General features: G+C 39.8%; 1 protein-coding gene across 4 annotated transcripts in view; it reads right to left on the bottom strand.

Moving 5' to 3' along the window:
- hmmr (hyaluronan-mediated motility receptor (RHAMM)) overlaps nt 1-17,996 on the bottom strand; it is a 60,372-nt gene that overhangs the window by 7,538 nt on the left and 34,838 nt on the right. For 3 of the 4 annotated variants that reach the window (XM_087995148.1, XM_087995146.1, XM_043703153.2), the window contains 9 exons: nt 17,253-17,339; nt 15,136-15,236; nt 13,632-13,718; nt 12,248-12,426; nt 11,353-11,489; nt 8,279-8,493; nt 4,660-4,776; nt 2,674-2,832; nt 1,822-1,962 (listed from right to left, as the gene is read on the bottom strand). In XM_087995148.1, the coding sequence (XP_087851274.1) occupies nt 1,822-1,962; nt 2,674-2,832; nt 4,660-4,776; nt 8,279-8,493; nt 11,353-11,489; nt 12,248-12,426; nt 13,632-13,718; nt 15,136-15,236; nt 17,253-17,339 (1,223 nt within the window). The remainder of the gene's footprint in view (nt 1-1,821; nt 1,963-2,673; nt 2,833-4,659; nt 4,777-8,278; nt 8,494-11,352; nt 11,490-12,247; nt 12,427-13,631; nt 13,719-15,135; nt 15,237-17,252; nt 17,340-17,996) is intronic. The other variant, XM_087995147.1, reaches the window with a different exon arrangement.

Genomic DNA, 17,996 nt, shown 5'->3' with positions numbered 1-17,996 from the left:
TTGAGGAGGAAAATATAAAGTCTCACTTTCAAATGCTCAATTTAAACCTAGTATTTGCATATATTAAACAACTGAAGATTCTGTAAATAACATAAAAGCATGCAAAGGACTGAAATTCAATTTCTCCTGTTGTAAGGCAGTAGTCTCAATTATGAAGTCAGAAATATGAATTCTTTATGGTCAGAATCATTTATGCTTAACGAGTAGGACTATATACAGACCAGAGACCCAAGTGAGGTACTACTCAACGTTGGTAGTGTGGTCCGAAACGTTACAGAACCAAGTTAAAAGCTATTCATTTCTTGGGTGATCTTAATGCCCACAATATTAATTTAAGAACTTCTATCTTGAAATACCAATTCATCAGTGGGTATTACTTCCAACATTCATGAAGCGCTGGGAATATATTCAGGCCACAAGTCATTTTATTCAAGCTAGGTAAAAACAAATGACTGCAGATGCTGGAAACCAGAGTCTAGGTTAAAGTGGTGCTGGAAAAGCACGGCAGTTCAGGCAGCTCCGAGGAGCAATAAAATCGCGTTTTGGGCAAAAGCCCTTCATCTGGAATACAGGCAGAGTGCCTGACAATAGACAATAGGTGCAGGAGTATGCCATTCTGCCCTTCGAGCCTGCACCGCCATTCAATATGATCATGGCTGATCATTCCTAATCAGTATCCTCTTCCTGCCGTACCTCCATAACCCTTGATTCCACTATCTTTGAGAGCTCTATCCAACTCTTTCTTAAATGAATCCAGAGACTGGGCCTCCACTGCCCTCTGGGGCAGAGCATTCCACACAGCCACCACTCTCTGGGTGAAGAAATTTCTCCTCATCTCTGTCCTAAATGGTCTACCCCGTATTTTTAAGCTGTGTCCTCTGGTTCAGCACTCACCCATCAGCGGAAACATGTTTCCTACTGCCAGTGTCCAATCCTTTCATAATCTTATATGTCTCATCTTATATGAAGGGTGGAGAGATAAATGAGAGGAGAGTGGGGGTAGGGAGAAAGTAGCATAGAGTACAATAGATGAGTGGGGGAGGGGATGAAGGTGATAGGTCAGAGGGGAGGGGGGAGTGGATAGGTGGAAAAGAAGATAAGCAGGTATTCCTGATGAAGGGCTTTTGCCCGAAACGTCGATTTTACTACACCACGGATGCTGCCTGAACTGCTGTGCTCTTCCAGCTGTGCTAATCCAGAGGCAGGTAGGACAAGTCATGGGGACAGTGCTGAGCTGGAAATTTGGAACTGGGGTGAGGTAGGGGGAAGGGAAAAATGAGGAAACTGTTGAAGCCCACATTGATGCCCTGGGATTGAAGTGTTCCGAGGCGGAAGATGAAGCGTTCTTCCTCCAGGTGGTGAGGGAGCGGCGGTGAAGGAGGCCCAAGACCTCCATGTCCTTGGCAGAGTGGGAGGGGGAGTTGAAATGTTGAGCCACAGGGCAGTGTGGTTGATTGGTGCGGGTGTCCCAGAGATGTTCCCTAGCCAACTGTCTTGCAAAGTCATTTTCACATTTTGTCTCAAATATTCATCCTCACTGTCTTACTAACACACTGGCACCCCAGAATAGTCTCAGTATATCCTTTTTAACACTGGAATCTTTCATTAAGCTTGCCCAGTTTGTAAAGAAAATCAGTTGATGATCAAGCACATGAATTCACCATACCCTCCTTTAAATTACAACGATCAATTTGAAGAGGGTAAATAAATTATTACTATTGGAATTTCAGAACTGACTGGATATACAGCCCAACACTAGATGCTTTCAAAACCCAGAGGATCACCACACATTGCAAAATTAATTGAACATTCCATTTGTACCTCTGTTTCTCCACCTCCTGGCATGCCTTGCTTTGTTCCAATTGTATTTGAAGTTCAATTACTCTCAGGTTACAAGCTTCATCCAACTTTCTAACTTCAGCATCCTTTTGAGCTAGCTTTGTTTGTACTTCTAGTAGCATTCTTTGGAGAAGGGGAATAGAAAAAGGAATTCCACTTTCATTAACATCAAGATAATTTTGCAATGACTGAGATCATCAAAAACTGGTAGCTAGACTTTCTGTTCTATAAAGCAGATAAAATAGAAGTTCTTTGCATTGCAGTAGGTTAGATGCTTCTAAATTAATTCTTCAATATTGTATATACATTACTGAAACTATTCACAATCTGGGGCTCACTACTTAAACAGCAAGCTGTATTCCCCATACCTACCAAACAAATGTACCTTTGTTACAAAGTTAAGTCAGGGCCCAAGTCCTGATTTACATGACAATTTATGTTAAATGGTGTCAATGAACAATTAAAGTAACAAGTCAATAAATACTTATACAAGAATCAAAAAGCTCACTACGTAGTTGCTATATATAGTATAGCAACACAAAAGGAATGCCTACCAATCTGAGTTGTTGAGCTTTTTTTTGAAGTATGGGTGCGAGAGAGGGATGTGCAAATCAAGCATGCTCATAACATTAAAAAAGCATAATGCATGGCAATATTTATTAGATAATATCTACATATTTTATGCTGTGTAAATGTTACACAAGCTCAATTGAAATGTGTAGGTATCAATGGGCCCATTGCACAAATACCAGGGTATACATGACTGGTGAAATCCTTAAATTTTAACTTATGGGATCTGAATTAACATTGCCATGGCAATATTGAACTGTATACCTTGCGTACTCTTCTTTTGCTTTTTCTTTAGAAAGCTGAACATCTGTTAACTGCTGCTGCATGTCCTTGGCTTCATTGAGTAACTGTGCAACTTGCTTGGTCAGTGTAGAGTTGCTGTCTTGGAGGCACCCCAGCTCCTTTGTAACAGATAATTTATAGCTAAACAAACGTTACAGAAAGTTAGTATTCCTCAACAGAAAATTTCACCAGTTGCAAACTGCACAATGCGTTTCCTCAGCACACTATAATACAGAAGGGAAGAAGGAACAAGACGAAGGAGTACTCCATGAATAACAGGATAATAGGAAGTTCAGAGGAACAGAGGGATCTTGGGATGCTTGTGCACAAATCTCTGCAGGTGGCAGTCAGGTTAATAGCACAGACGGAACACTTGCCCTGATCAGTCATGGCATAGATTATAAAAGCAGGGAGGTCATGATGGAGTAGTTGCAGTACTGTGTGCAAATCTAGTCACATTATAGAAAGATGTGATTACACTGGAGGGGGTGCAAAGGAGATCCACCAAGATGTTCCTTGGGACAGAGAATGTCAATTATGAAGAGAGGTTGGATAAGCTCAGGTTGTATACTTTAGAGTAGAGAAGGTCAGGGAAGGCAGTTTTTGGAGGTGAAGGGGGGGATAGAGATGGTGAAGCTTATGACAGGCATATACAGTGTAAATAAAAGCAGCTGTTCCCCTTTGTCAAAGAATCAAAACAAAGGGCCATAATTTTGAAGTGAAAAGCAGGGGGTTTAAGATGGCACTTGAGGAAAATAGTTTTCACCTAGCAGGTGCCTGGAATGTACTGTCTAGAAAAGTAGTTAAGGTGGAAAACCTCACCACATTTAAAAAAGTACTTGGAAATGTCATAACATTCAAGGTTAACGGACTACTACTGAAAAGTGGGACTAGTGTAGATAGCAGTGTACTATCAGCAGTACAAACTTGATGGGGAAAAGGCTCTCATTTGTGTTATACGATTCTACACTTCCCAACAAACCACAAAATGAAACTCATTAGGAATTTCATCACATGGAAAAACAAAAAAAAAGTTTTAAAATTAATAAGATTCTGCTGTGACTGTTTAAAAAAAAGTTTTATACAGGGAATCAATGTGACATTCAAACACCGTGACAGCACATAAAATTTGCTGAATAAATTGCAGGACAGCATATGGTAAGGTCCTAGGAGTGTTGCTGAAAAAAAAAAGAGACCTTGGAGTGCAGGTTCATAGCTCCTTGAAAGTGGAGTCGCAGGTAGATAGGATAGTGAAGGCAGCGTTTGGTATGCTTTCCTTTATTGGTCAGAGTATGGAGTACAGGAGTTGGGAGGTCATGTTGCAGCTGTACAGGACATTGGTCAGGCCACTGTTGGAATATTGCATGCAATTCTGGTCTCCTTCCTATCGGAAAGATGTTGTGAAACGTGAAAGGGTTCAGAAAAGATTTACAAGGATGTTGCCAGGGTTGGAGGATTTGAGCTACAGGGAGAGGCTGAACAGGCTGGGGCTGTTTTCCCTGGAGCATCGGAGGCGGAGGGGTGACCGTTTGGAGGTTTACAAAATTATGAGGGGCATGTTTAGGGTAAATAGGCAAAGTCTTTTCCCTGGGGTCGGGAAGTCCAGAACTAGAGGGCATAGGTTTAGGGGAGAGATGAAAGATATAAAAGAGACCACAGGGGCAACTTTTCCCCGCAGAGGGTGGTACGTGTGTGGAATGAGCTGCCAGTGGAAGTGGTGGAGGCTGGTACAATTGCAACATTTAAGAGGCATTTGGATGGGTATATGAATAGGAAGGGTTTGGAGGGATATGGGCCGGGTGCTGGCAGGAGGGACTAGATTGGGTTGGGATATCTGGTCGGCATGGACGGGTTGGACCGAAACGTCTGTTTCCATGCTGTACATCTCCATCACTCTATGAATCTAAGTACCAATCAAGAATGAACATCCGCTTGGTGTACATAATACCTGTTTATATACTCTCATACCATTCAAATTCTGCTTCAGTATCTCCTAGCTTTCTTAGCGATTTACTCTGCTCCTCACGCAACTGACTGACAATTTTGCTGTGATTTTCATTAATCTTCTTCAGTTCAGCATTTTTCCTTTTAAGAGAGAAAAAGAAGTCAAACTAGACACCGGTCTAAATATGAGGTGGTTTATGCTGCTTCTGGTCACTACTTATAGGAAGAATATGATTGTACTGGAGAGGCTGCAAAGGAGATTCACCAGGATGCTGCCTGGAATGAGCTCCGGAGAGAGGATGGGTAAGCCAGAGTCTTTTCTTTGAAGCAAAGAAGGCTGGGGATGGGGGTGGGAAGAAACCTGATAGAGGTTTAAAAGATTATGAGGGACATGGAAAGGTAGAGTGGAAGCAGCTGTTCCCCTTAGTCCAAGGATCAATAACAAGGGAGCATAATTTTGAAGCGAAGTGAAAGGAAGAACATTTAGAGGGAATTTGAGGAAAGACATTTTCACCCAGAATTAACTTGGTATTGCAGCTAGCAAGTCTTTACTGCTGTCAAATATGGGGAAACCACTTCTGAACAAGGGTCACTGGACCCAAAACACTTAAGCTTTCTCACCACAGATGCTGCCAGACCTGCTGAGTTCCTCCAACAACTTGTTTTTGTAATGGAGAAACTAGAGTTGTTTGGATACTAACTGATAAACTGCAAGTTTCTAGACATTACATAAAAAGGTATTCACTGTAGGGATTTTACTTTTTAAATAAAAAGGCTACAATCATGCCAAAGTACAGTGGAAGCATTTAATTTGCATAATTTTTGATAGAACAAAGAAGAAAATGTACAGTCCAGGAACAGGCCCTTCGGCTCTCCAAGCCCAATCTGATCCAAATGTACTGTCTAAACCTGTCAGTCAATTCCTAAGCATTTGTATCCCTCTGCTCTCCACCTACTCGTGCATCTGTCCAGGCGCATCTTAAATGAATCTACCATGCCTGCCTCTACCACCTCTGCTGGCAAGGCGTTCCAAACACACACCACCCTCTGTATGAAGTACTTGCTGCGTGTATCCCCCTTAAACTTTCCACCTCTCATCTTGAAAGCATGACCTCTCGTTATTGAAGACTTCACCCTGGGAAAAAGCTGGTCTCTATCCACCCTGTCTATACCCTTCATGATTTTGTAAACCTCAATCAGGTCCCCCCTCAATTTCCTTTTTTCTCGTGAAAATAAACCCTAACCTACTCAACCTCCCTTCATAGCTAGCACCTTTCATACCAAGCAACATCCTCGTAAACCTTCTCTGCATCCTCTCCAAAACATCCACATCCTTTTGGTAATGTGGCAACCAGAACTGTACACCGTATTCTAAGTACGGTCGAACCAATATCTTGTACAATTTTAACATGATTTGCCAACTCTTATACTCATACCCCGTCCAATGAAGGCAAGCATACTATATGTCTAGATTAGAGTGGTGCTGGAAAAGCACGCACTTTCCTGCTCCTCGGATGCTGCCTGACCTGCTGTGCTTTTCTAGCACCACTCTAATCTAGACTCTGGTTTCCAGCATCTGCAGCCCTTGTTTTTACCGAGCAAGCATACTATATGCCTTCTTGACCACTCTATCCACCTGTGCAGCAACCTTCAGGATACAATGGACCTGCACTCTCAGATCTCTCTGCCCATCAGCTTTTCCCAAGGCTCTTCCATTCATTGTACAATTCACTCTAGAATTAGACTTGCCTAAATGCATCACCTCACATTTGTATGGATTGAAAGCCATCTGCCATGTTTCTGTCCAACTTTCCAGTCTATCTATATCCTCCTGTATTCTCTGACAGTCCCTTATGCTTTCTGCTACTCCACCAATCTTTGTGTCATTAAGACGACACTCAAATCTCAAATAATAATTGGCAACCTGGGAGAGTGGTACGTTATAGCATCATAAAAGATAAATGCACCTTAGAGTCATACAGCATGGAAACTAACTCTTTGGACCAATAAGTCCATGCCAGACATAATCCAAAACTAAAATTTGCCCCACCTGCCTCTTCCTGGCCCATATCCCTCCAACCTTTCCTATTCATGTATTTATCAAAATGTCTTTTAATATGTTTCCATATTCACTATTTAATAGGAAGTTCATTCCACACACAAACCACCCTGTGTAAAAACTTTGCCCCTCATGTATTTTCTAAATGTCTCTCCTCTCACCTTATAAACATACCCCCTAGTCTTGAAATCCCTGATCCTCGGAAAAAGAACTACCATTAACTTTATCTACACCTTTATTTTATAAACCTCCTACGCTCCAGTGAAAAAAGTCCCAGCCTTTCTTTATAACTCAAACCTTCCACACCCAGCAAAACGCTGGTAAATCTCTCCCGAACCCTCACCAGCTTGATAATATCATTCCTATAGTGAGTTTTGAGAAGATTTGTAGCTCAGGTTGAGGTTCTGGATGTAGGTTTGCTCGCTGAGCTGGAAGTTCCGTTTTCAGACATTACCTAATTTCCTCAAAAAACCCAATTAAGTTTGAGAGACATGATTTCCTTGCACTAATCTTAAATCAATTTTTGCCCCTCTAAATGCCCATAAATCTTATCTTTTATAATCACCTTCAAAAATGTATCCACAACTAAAGTCACATACAAATATCCACTAAATTATAGGCAACTTTTAACACTCCATCTGTTTACAGTTTAATACACAATACATGCAGTTGAGTGCATGGCAGAAGGTGAAATCAAAACTTTATGTTATGAACATCACACTTTCCAACATGCAGTGTATTAAATACTGCTCTCTCTTTCTGGGACTGAATACTTTCTCTACACAATCATAGGTTTTCACGGCCATGCAAAACAGAGCACAAGAGATGGCTACAGATGGGGCAGAGCAACAAAGATAAATGAGGAGATGGTGTATGGTATAAATACGTTGTGGTGAGAATAATTTCCTTTTTAGCCCATTCATGAATGGGATTCGTCCCATTTATTCTTGGAATACTTTTGCTGGTGGAAAACTATGAATAGATTCTTAATTACAGGGTAAGGAAAGTAGAATATTAAATCAAACAACATTTGTAGAGGTCACAAGATAGGATGTTACATGATCAGGTATCATGGTCAGGAAATTTCAGCCAACATCCAGGAATATCTCCAACTAGAGCTGACAGCTCAACTTCACCAGTATGTTAGGTAACTTTGTGCTACTAATAACCCTACCCACTGAAAACATTAACAGCTGTAACAAGACATTGAATGCCCCAATTTAATTGTGATGTCCCAAGCACTGCAACCCTACAATAGCAGCAGCACCACCTTGCAGACTACCAATGTAACAGATCACACGATCAGAAAAATTCCCTCTTGATGGGATAGGATGCTATTGAATTGGAAACCTAAAATGAACAGAAAATGAACTGAAATCACATTCAGTTGGCAAACTCAAGAATTAGACAAACCTCAGGTAAGGGCATAAAAGAACACTATGAGGGAGATACAGCCAATCCAATTTTCTCTAGAAAATAACCAAGGGATCTAAGTCCTTTTAAGTGCTATTAATTTCCAAGTTTCACTGTAGACCCAACATTTCCCTTTAAATCAATGGGGAATGAGATTATGAGTAGACTGACTCAGCAAGCTCTTCCTGCAGCCTAGCAAGCTCTCTCGCTCGCAGTTCGTTCTCATCCTCCAAACGTCTGGCCAGTTCCTCAGCCTCCACCTCCTTCAGCTGCAATTGTTCAAGCTCATCTAGTGCAGCCTCCAGTTCCTCCTCCAGCAGAAGCTTCTCCTTAGTCATTTCTTCCCGGAAGGCTTCGAGCTTCTGCCGCAAAGAATCAGACAGATCCTAGAAAAGGGACGGATAAATTTTTATAAACTAAGCAGATTGGAGCAAGAGTAATTATGAAACATTTGATTTATCAATTCATTGATAACTAACCACTAACCAAAATAACTATCGAAAATTTCCCTGCTGTTTCCAGTATTGCCTTTAAAATGTGTTCAGAGATATCAGTGTTACTAGCTGGGTATTTATTGCCATTCCACAACCATTCTGGAGGCTGTGATGCTGAGCTGCCTTCTTGACTGTTTTCCTTGGGGTCGGAGGACACTCAATGCTTTTAGAATCCAAACTTAGAAAGTGTATTGAAGATTATGCAAGCATAATCTACCAGATATAAACCTCAAACTTGAAGGCAGTGTGTTACTGGAACCACTTTCAGTAAGTCACCTATGAGTGTACTACCTTCATACCTTTTGTGACAGTCACCCATCTATCTGACTGATCCTGCTGTGTAACCACCTCTCTCAATCAGCTAGCCATCACAGGGTCTCTTGAATGCTTTCAGTGACATTAATCCTAAAAAGAAGCAATCCTGAAAAGCATTTTACCCACAAATTTTCATTTAAGCATGTAAAAGATAAAAAAAAATTAAACATTTGAAATCTTTTTAAAAAGAAACAAACACTAAGCTGAAACTCTCATCAACCTAAAAAAAAAGCCTCCTCAAGTCCTCTATTGGCCAACTTTCAAATCTCTGGATAATCAGAAAAACTTTCCCCAGAGTTGTTGAACGAACATGTGGACAGAGCTCTCCCCACAAGCTCCATGCATAAAACAAGTCTCTGCACCTTCGTGTTTTTTTTTGTTCAGGCTGAAGATTGTTGGAAATGCCTTATCTTTTGCACTGATGTACTGAGCCCCTGATTCATCAAGAATAGAGACATTTACAAAGCCGCATCTCGTGAGTTTTAATTGCTCACCACCACTTATGACTGGATATAGGACTTCAGAGCTGATGTTGTTTGGCACACAAGTTGATCAGTACTGAATTTTCACCAGTTTGGTATCTCATTTTTAGACATGCTTGATACTGCTCCAGGCATACCCCCTGCATTCTTCATTGAACCAGGGTAGAGGAGGAGATATGTTGGGCTCTGTAGGAACATGATCCTGCTGCTGATAGCTTCATAGATGCCCAAACTGGAGTAGCTAGATATGTTCAAAGTCTGTTGCATTTATCCCAGGGATGGTGCCAAACAACACTGGTGGAAGGGATTACCAATGCAAAGGCTGGATTTGGTCATTCTTACCAATACTATCATGGATAGATACATCTGCAGCAGGCAAACTGGTGAGGAGGTCAAGTATGTGGATATAAGTTAGCTCGCTGAGCTGGAAGGTTTGTTTTCAGACGTTTCATCATTATACTAAGTAACATCAGCAGTGATCCTCCAGTGAAGCACTGTTGTTATGGCCCGCTTTCTACTGATGTGTTTAGGTTTCCTGGAGTTGGTGATACCATTTCCTGTAATGTCATTTCCTGTTCTTTTTCCTCAGAGGGTGGTAAATAGGGTCCAAATGCACCCCATGTACCACCCTCTGAGAAAAAGAACAGGGAATGACATCAGCACCCCAAGGAAACCTAAACATATAAATACAAAGTGGGTCATAACAACAATGCCTCAGCAGAGGATCACTGATGTTACTTAGTATAGTTATGAAACATCTGAAAACAAACCTTCCAGCTCAGCGAACAAACTTATATCCAGAACCTCAACCTGAGCTACAAATCTTCTCAAGACTCGCTAGGTCAAGTATATTCATACTTCTTCCTCCAAGTGTGGTTCAATATACAAAAGCACTGATCCATTAGCTGAAGGAGGACAGTTCATGGCAATTAGCAGATTTCCTTGCCCATTTTGGACTTGGTGTCACAAGACTGGCCTAGGCAGTGACAATTGAATTTCATGGGTGAATAAAAATCTTCTTTGTGTCTGAACTCAAACGTTGAGGACTCCCAGGGCAACTCCATCTCCAATGTACATCATTGTGCTGTCATATCTGCTGGTCCTGTCCTGCCAGGGATTGTTTACGGCAGTGCCTGGGACATTGTCATATCCACAGAAAAATACTTTATGCAGACTACAGAGACCTATGAAACATGTCCCAATTTTGGCAATACTCAGATACTGTAAAGGAGAACTTTTCAGGGTCAACAGGATTGTTTTTGTCATTCACATTCACAGTGCGAGGTTGATGCCAGGTAGTCTGTCCGGATTTATTGGTTCTTTTAAGACTTTGAACGGAATGGCTTGCTTGGATATTTTAGAGGATAGTTAAGAGTTGACCACATGGCTGTGGATCTGGAGTCACATGTAGGCCAGACCAGGTAAGGATGAGTTTCCTTTCCTGAAAGGCCATAAGTGAACCAAATTTTTTTTCTCTCCCCACCCACCCCAGCACCCCCCTACCATTCCACAACAGTGGTCAACTGGCCATTAGATTTTTAAATTCCAGATTTTAATTCAATTAAAATTCCATGAACTGCCACGTTGGGATTTGAATCCAGGTTACCTGAGTTTTTAGATTGACAGTCTAGCGATACAATTGCAAGGCCATTGCCTCCCCTCTGATATAGCATGGAAAACTAATACTAATCAACGTTATCAGTTTAAAACCTGCACCTGTCCTCCCAACACAAGAACGAGAATCAATATCACATAATGACTTACAGTTCCTTCACCCTCACCTAAGTGGCACCAGACTGACTTCATTCGATACAAAGGAAAAGTGAACTGAATAAAAAAAACAAGCAAAATGAGAGAGTGTACCAGGAGGACTGTGATTACTGGTGCAGGATTTCAGTATCATAAGGTATAGTAGAAAGCAAGTGTAGCCAGACTAGTTTTGGATAACTTCTACCTTTTCTTGCCTGACAGAGGAAAGCACATCTTGTTTCTGCTGCAGATCTTGTTCCATTTGATTCAATTTTTCCTTCATTACAGACAACTCTTTGGTTGAATTTTGTTCTATCCTGCTACGTTCTGCCTCTACTCTTTCTGTAGAAAAAGAAAAATATTAAGGGCAGGAAATGAAATGCCAGGTAATTAGTTATTTATCAAATAATTACAGTAGCAAATGCTCTATCCTTGCGGTGGGCAACAAATGGAGTTCCCTGCAGTACAATGGAGGTCACATACTATTTCTGTTATTAACACTGAACTATTAGCATGTTCCAGATACGTAGGCTGACTTGAAATTAATGGAATTTTTAAAAAAAACTCTTATCTCAATCTTCAGCTGCCAACTCTCGATGGATATGGTTTTAAAACCCATAAACTAAATGAATGCTAGTTGAAATCATGAAGTCAAACAGCACCAGTTCATTGATGGCAGAGAACAAAGAAAAATTGCATCTAATCCAATTAAAAGGATACTCTCATTATTGGAAAGTGGCAATATACAGTGTCAATACAAACTTTTTTCAGAAACCAGAAACACAACCAGATTCTTGCTGCAATTCTTTGCGATTCTCACACTTAGGTACAATATGACTTAATATCATTTCATTCTCAAAATGCTCCAAAGGCAGATAAAACACAATTGCCAGAGAGGAGTTAAAATTACTAAGATTTTTGGTAGCACCTGGTTTATCAATTTGGGAAATGCTTCTCTTGTAATTTTAATCAAATGCACATTTGGCACAATGAGAATGCAATTCATTAAGAGTTTATGATGTGCCCAGAAAAAAAGCAATGTAGTGGTGAAGACAGATAACCTTCAGTGTCAGGCATTAGTCGTTCTGTAATAATAGTACCTTTCTCCTGTTCAAGTAGCTGATATTTTTCATTAACTTCTTTTATCTGTTCACAATGAGACACCTCATTCTGCTTTAGACAGTTTTTGAGCTTTAGTAGTTCCTTTTCATTCTGAAGAAGCTGATCCTCTGATTGACTGATCTCTTCTTTAGATCTTTCAAGCTGCACTTTTAGCTCACTGAATAAAAAGGACATTCCAATACAGCAACAGTTTTTCTTTTACACAATTATTTGCACTCAAATAAGGCAAAATTATAAATTTCCAGTCCATTCCATAACCATCTTGCTGAATGCACATTGAATTTTTATAAACAAGTCAACACTTAATTCACATGTTCTAACTTGTTTATAAGATAATGAGAAAATAATTTACTTTTAACTGAATCACACTTGATTGAATTTGGTTAAATATGAACTGTTACCAAACATTCAAGACACTTGATACAACTGGCCTTGGTTTAGATATTGATATTTTACATAGATGAGAAAATTCTTGGGTTTATCACTTTTGGTTAAAAGAGTAGGAGTTCAGAGGGCACATGGAATAGTCAGATTCAGTCTGTGCATAAGTAAGGTTAGGCCCTCTGAATGGCTCTTGTTCGGGTTATTGAGCCTCTTTGTGGCAGATACACAGTTGCCAATTTTTCCTTTCTAATCAATTTGATTTAATGGAAACTGAGATTAAGTGCAAGGATTGAGGTGCAGGTGCTGGTGCCATTTTAGGACTCAATTGGGTTATGCTGACACTCAGTGAAATTTACATTTGAAGAAAGGCTACTTTATCAATGTACCAGATGGATACTGGCATCAATGGAACCAATATATGCAGCATAAAATTAAAGACAGAAGCTATCAGGTAAAAATGCAAATATAAATCATTTCACACCTCAAGTAGATATGGAGAAAGCAGAAAATTTAGAGAGATGGACAAACTCACGTCACAAAATTTTTTTTTTACATTTAGGCAAACGGAAATTCTTAGCAAATTTAGGTACAATTTTTCATATTCCTTAAAAGGATAAAAACTGAAGTATAGAGAGAGAGTCATTTGACAGTGCTTTCAGCCAAATGTTTTCCAAAACAATCCAATAAACCTTCCTTCTTTGGTCTTAAAATTGAACATCAACCAAGTAGATAGGAATAAATGTGTAACATTTTGTCACTTCGTCATCGTGCAAATTTAGACAATCGCACATACACCGAACTGAATCACTTCTCTGCATTCATTAAAACCTCCTCTTTTTTAGTAGATTAAACCCAGTACTGACACATTCTATTTAATTTTAATTTCAAATTGCAGTTTTAAAACATATGAAATACACATGCTCTGATTTGAAGTGACAAAGAAATTTACTAATTATGCATTAGCAGTTGAAGAAGTACCTGAGTTCCTCCAAAGACATGGACAGCTTTGTTTCAGTTTCAAATTTATCTTTCTCCAACTTATCTTTCTCCTGCTCTATTACAGCCCTAATGCAAACAAAAAAGTTAAAAAGACACAACATACAGCTTGTTATGGGCAAGCGATGGAAAAATGCAGGTTATATCACTGCACCCCAACAGATACAGCTGTTAATCATAAGAATCAAGTTGCTCTCTCCATTGGCTATTGAAGGCTTACATTTAGGTTGTGTAGTTCTGATTCTATGGTCACCTGAAGGTAACTGAATATTATAAACATGGGCAATAAATGCTCACCTAGCCAAAGATGCCCCCATCAATGAATGAATACAAAAAATATTCAACCAAACACATCACAGGCCTTCCTGATCCTGTCCATATTTGCGCATTTTCAATAGATATTGAACAGTATGGTGAATGAATCTCAAATTTTTAATATTGTCATTACACCAAGTCATCACCTAAAGTTGTGGCCGCATTCTTGAAAATTAGGACGAAGTGAAATGGTTTTAAGTGAATCAAGGTTCCATACAAATCAATGCTCAAACTGCAATAAAGTCGCTTCAATCTTCAAACAAAAAAATGCACAGCTTGAAATACTGCATGTGCTTTATCTTTATTCCTAGTTCAAATAGCGAGCAAATAAATCACTAAATATAAAGTACAGAGATTTTACGGCGGTAAACAATTTTAAAACATCAAATTAAAATGGCAGACACTCCCAAATGCTTACATTAACAAACAACTTGTATAATAAGTTTGAAAATACAATCTAAAGATGAATAGTGCTGATAAATTTTAAAAGCACTGTAAGGTTTTAACTGAGCCGGTTCCATTTATGAGCAAGGTAAAAGCAATGACTGCAGATGCTGGAAACCAGATTCTGGAAAAGCACAGCAGTTCAGACAGCATCCGAGGAGCAGTAAAATCGACGTTTCGGGCAAGCCAAAGCCCAGAAAAACCCAGAACTACCTGCACCAAACAAGCCTTGCCACTAGATGGAGACCACATATTCAGTGCAGGCTCAGGATGGAAGCAGGAAGTAGACTTTAAAAGGTAAGAACAGGAGGCGGAAATGGGAGCAAGGGTGAGTGCGTGATGTTACTGGCAGAGACAGGTTAGGCGTGGAAATCAGAAGAAAGCCGAGGGACTTCTGGATTACATGTGGGAGTAGAAGCCTGGGGAAAAGGCCCAGTGAGCAGGCAAGGCACAGAACAGGAAGTCTGTGGAAAACAATAAAGTGTGCAACTCTCAAATGTTAAACATCCATTGTCAATATTGTTTTAATGTCATTAAAGCAAAACAATGTTAACGGAGTTAACTCTAAATGGGGACCTACTGGACCACACACACATCAAGCCAAGAAGTTACCATACAGATTATACAAAGCCATTCTAAAATAAATTAGAATTAAACATAATCAGATCGTTGCCATGTGAATCAGACAGTTTGGTTAAAAACAATATTTGACCTGTTAAATACCTACAGTTTTCCCTGAAGCACAGCAATCTCTTCATTCGATTTTTTCAGAAGACTCTGTATGACCAGTAGATTTCTTTCTGCCTCTTGTTGCTTCACTATTGAGACCTGAAACAGAATGAAATTTACAGGGCCAGCTGACAGACAATTGACACCACTCAAAAACATGCAAGAGGCTGGGTTAAAAAAAAAAAATCAAGATTTTCTCATTGGCTGCACCTTGAACAGAATGAGGCTGAACAGAATGAGGCTCCTACATTCCTCTGAAATACTGCCTATTTAGTAATCATACAGAAGCACTGATCAACAAACTCTTCATGAAATCACGACAGCTAGATTCCCTTCCTGATTTTGAAAACTTAAAGTACCATGGAGACTCCAATTTCCAGCCTTCTGCCTAAAGATAGCTGGAACTGCCCAAAGCACAAGAAGATTGGTCAATGAGCCAATGAGATTAGCGAAGAACAAAAATAAATTGGCCGAATCAGTGGAAAATGAATACAGATTTTTAGTGTGAAGGATATTTTGAAAGATTGAAGGAGACCAACATAAAATAAAAATTCTACAGGTGATCCAGAAACAGAGAGAGCTGGAGTATTTCACTGAAATGACTGAAGACAACAGGGCACTCTGAAAAAGTGCTCAAAAAGGCAAGTGAGATAGGGCCACATAACATAAAAGCTAGGTGATGTAACACTGATTCGGCCTCATCTGGATTAACATGCCTGATTCTGCACATCGCACATTTGCAAAGATTAAAACTTTGGACGGTTTAGAAAAAATTTGGGAATAGTTCTAGAGAGGAGAGAGTTATGAGCTTAGATTGGAGATGTGCGCAGCTTTGGAAGGAAAAGGTTGAGGTGAGGTTTGGTAGAGGTACTCAAAATCATGAGGTATCTGAACACAGATGTCTGTTTCCATCAGCAGCAACATTCAAAAGCAAAGTACAAATACAAATCCAATCAGAAAAAGAACCAAAAAGAGGAAAAGAAAAGTTATACAGAAACAAAAGCAAGTTTCTAGGTTCTGAAATGCACTGCCCGTAAAGGTGATGGAGGTAAATATAATCGTGCCTTTTGAGAGGAAATTGATTTAGTTTGTACAGAGAACTAGATGGCCATGTTCTGCATCATTACCATTTTATGAATTCAAATGTAAGGCTGAAGCAGAACCTATAAAACTATGCAGCTCATAACCCCAACAGAGAGGAATATATTGTACTGACAAAATGCTCATCCATAGTTTTTAAAGCTATACTTTAAAGCTTGCCAATAGTTTGACTGGACCACATTAATTTTGCCAATTATCCATCTAGCTATCCATTAAAACTTCTCAAACAAAATTAAGCCCATGGACAATTGAAGGGTCCATATTTTGATATGTAGCACTTTATAAACAAGGCTCTGTCACTTCCTGGGCTGCCTCACCACTTTCCTTCAATCACAAGCCAGCTAGATACTTAATATTTCAGTTCCAACACCAACATGAAAACCTGATAATTATTTTGGTTTCAAAACTAATTATAAAATACAACTTAAGCAGATATCAAAATTGAAGTGCAAATTCTACTTTAAAAACTAACTTACATAATTAATAGCATGCCTGAAAAGAAATCCTTGTGCAATAATTTCAAAGCGCACTGGAATTATAATACATGACAAATGTTGTGTTAATTTGGGCACACAGCACCCACATAGAGCAACCAAGTTCTCTGTTATGCCTGCATTAGTAGAGGAAGGATTGTAAGCCATTTCCAATGGCATTTTAAAAACTGGGCCTCAATATGAACGTTCCATTGAAAGGACGAGATCCAAGGTAATGCAATACTGCAGAAGCATTGTAGATTATGTACTCATACCTTGAATCTAAAGTTTTCTGAATTCAAAACCAGAGTGCTCAAACCAGCCAAACTCAGCTGCATGTGTTGGTTGATTGTTGCAGCAGTATGGTCTTGCATCGTTGCAGCAAGACCATACCAAGTTGTCAACAGAACTTTAAGCTATGACTTTTGCAGTCTGGCTTTAATGGATGAAGCAATTCTGCACCTCTCCAGTGCTGACAAACTCAAGTTTTATGGTGGCACACTGTTGATCAACGTAGCCAATTATAATTACCAAACCTTACCTTGCACCTGTCCTCAGTCTCTATGGACAGCTGCTCCAATTTGCTCTCATAGCCACTCATTTTGGAACTTAACTGCATTTGGAGATCCTATAAATTAAAGCAAATAATGTAATTCCTGTCAAATTTCAGCAGTTGAAGATAATCCTAGTTTAAGCTAAAGATAAAAAAACGGAAGCATTTGCAACCATCTTTGACCGATGTGCCAATACAGTGATCCATCTTGGTTTCATTCAGAGGTTCCCAGCAATACAGATGGCTGTCTTCATGCAATTTAGACTGTAGGGAAATAGATGGTGACATCTTGCAAAATGTCCAGATTACAGAGGAGGAAGTGCTGGATGTCTTGAAAGGGGTAAAGGTGATAAATCCCCAGGACCTGATCAGGTGTACCCTAGAACTCTGTGGGAAGCTAGAGAAGTGATTGCTGGGCCTCTTGCTGAGATATTTGTATCATCAATAGTCAAGATGAGTGGAGGTTGGCAAACGTGATGCCACTGTTTAAGAAGGGTGATAAGGACAAGCCAGGGAACTATAGACCAGTGAGCCTGACTTCGGTGGTGGGCAAGTTGTTGGAGGGAATCCTGAGGGATAGGATGTACATGTATTTGGAAAGGCAAGGACTGATTAGGGATAGTCAACAGGGCTTTGTGCGTGGGAAATCATGCCTCACAAACGATTGAGTTTTTTTGAAGAAGTAACAAACAGGATTGATAAGGGTAGAGTAGTACATGTGATCTATATGGA

This window comes from Chiloscyllium plagiosum, unplaced genomic scaffold (genome assembly GCF_037043375.1).
Source record: "Chiloscyllium plagiosum isolate Xiang-an unplaced genomic scaffold, Cpla_swu_hap1 HiC_scaffold_16, whole genome shotgun sequence".
NCBI lineage: Eukaryota > Metazoa > Chordata > Chondrichthyes > Orectolobiformes > Hemiscylliidae > Chiloscyllium > Chiloscyllium plagiosum.
Note: the sequence above shows the minus strand (reverse complement) of the source record. Positions and strands in the feature narration are given on the sequence as shown.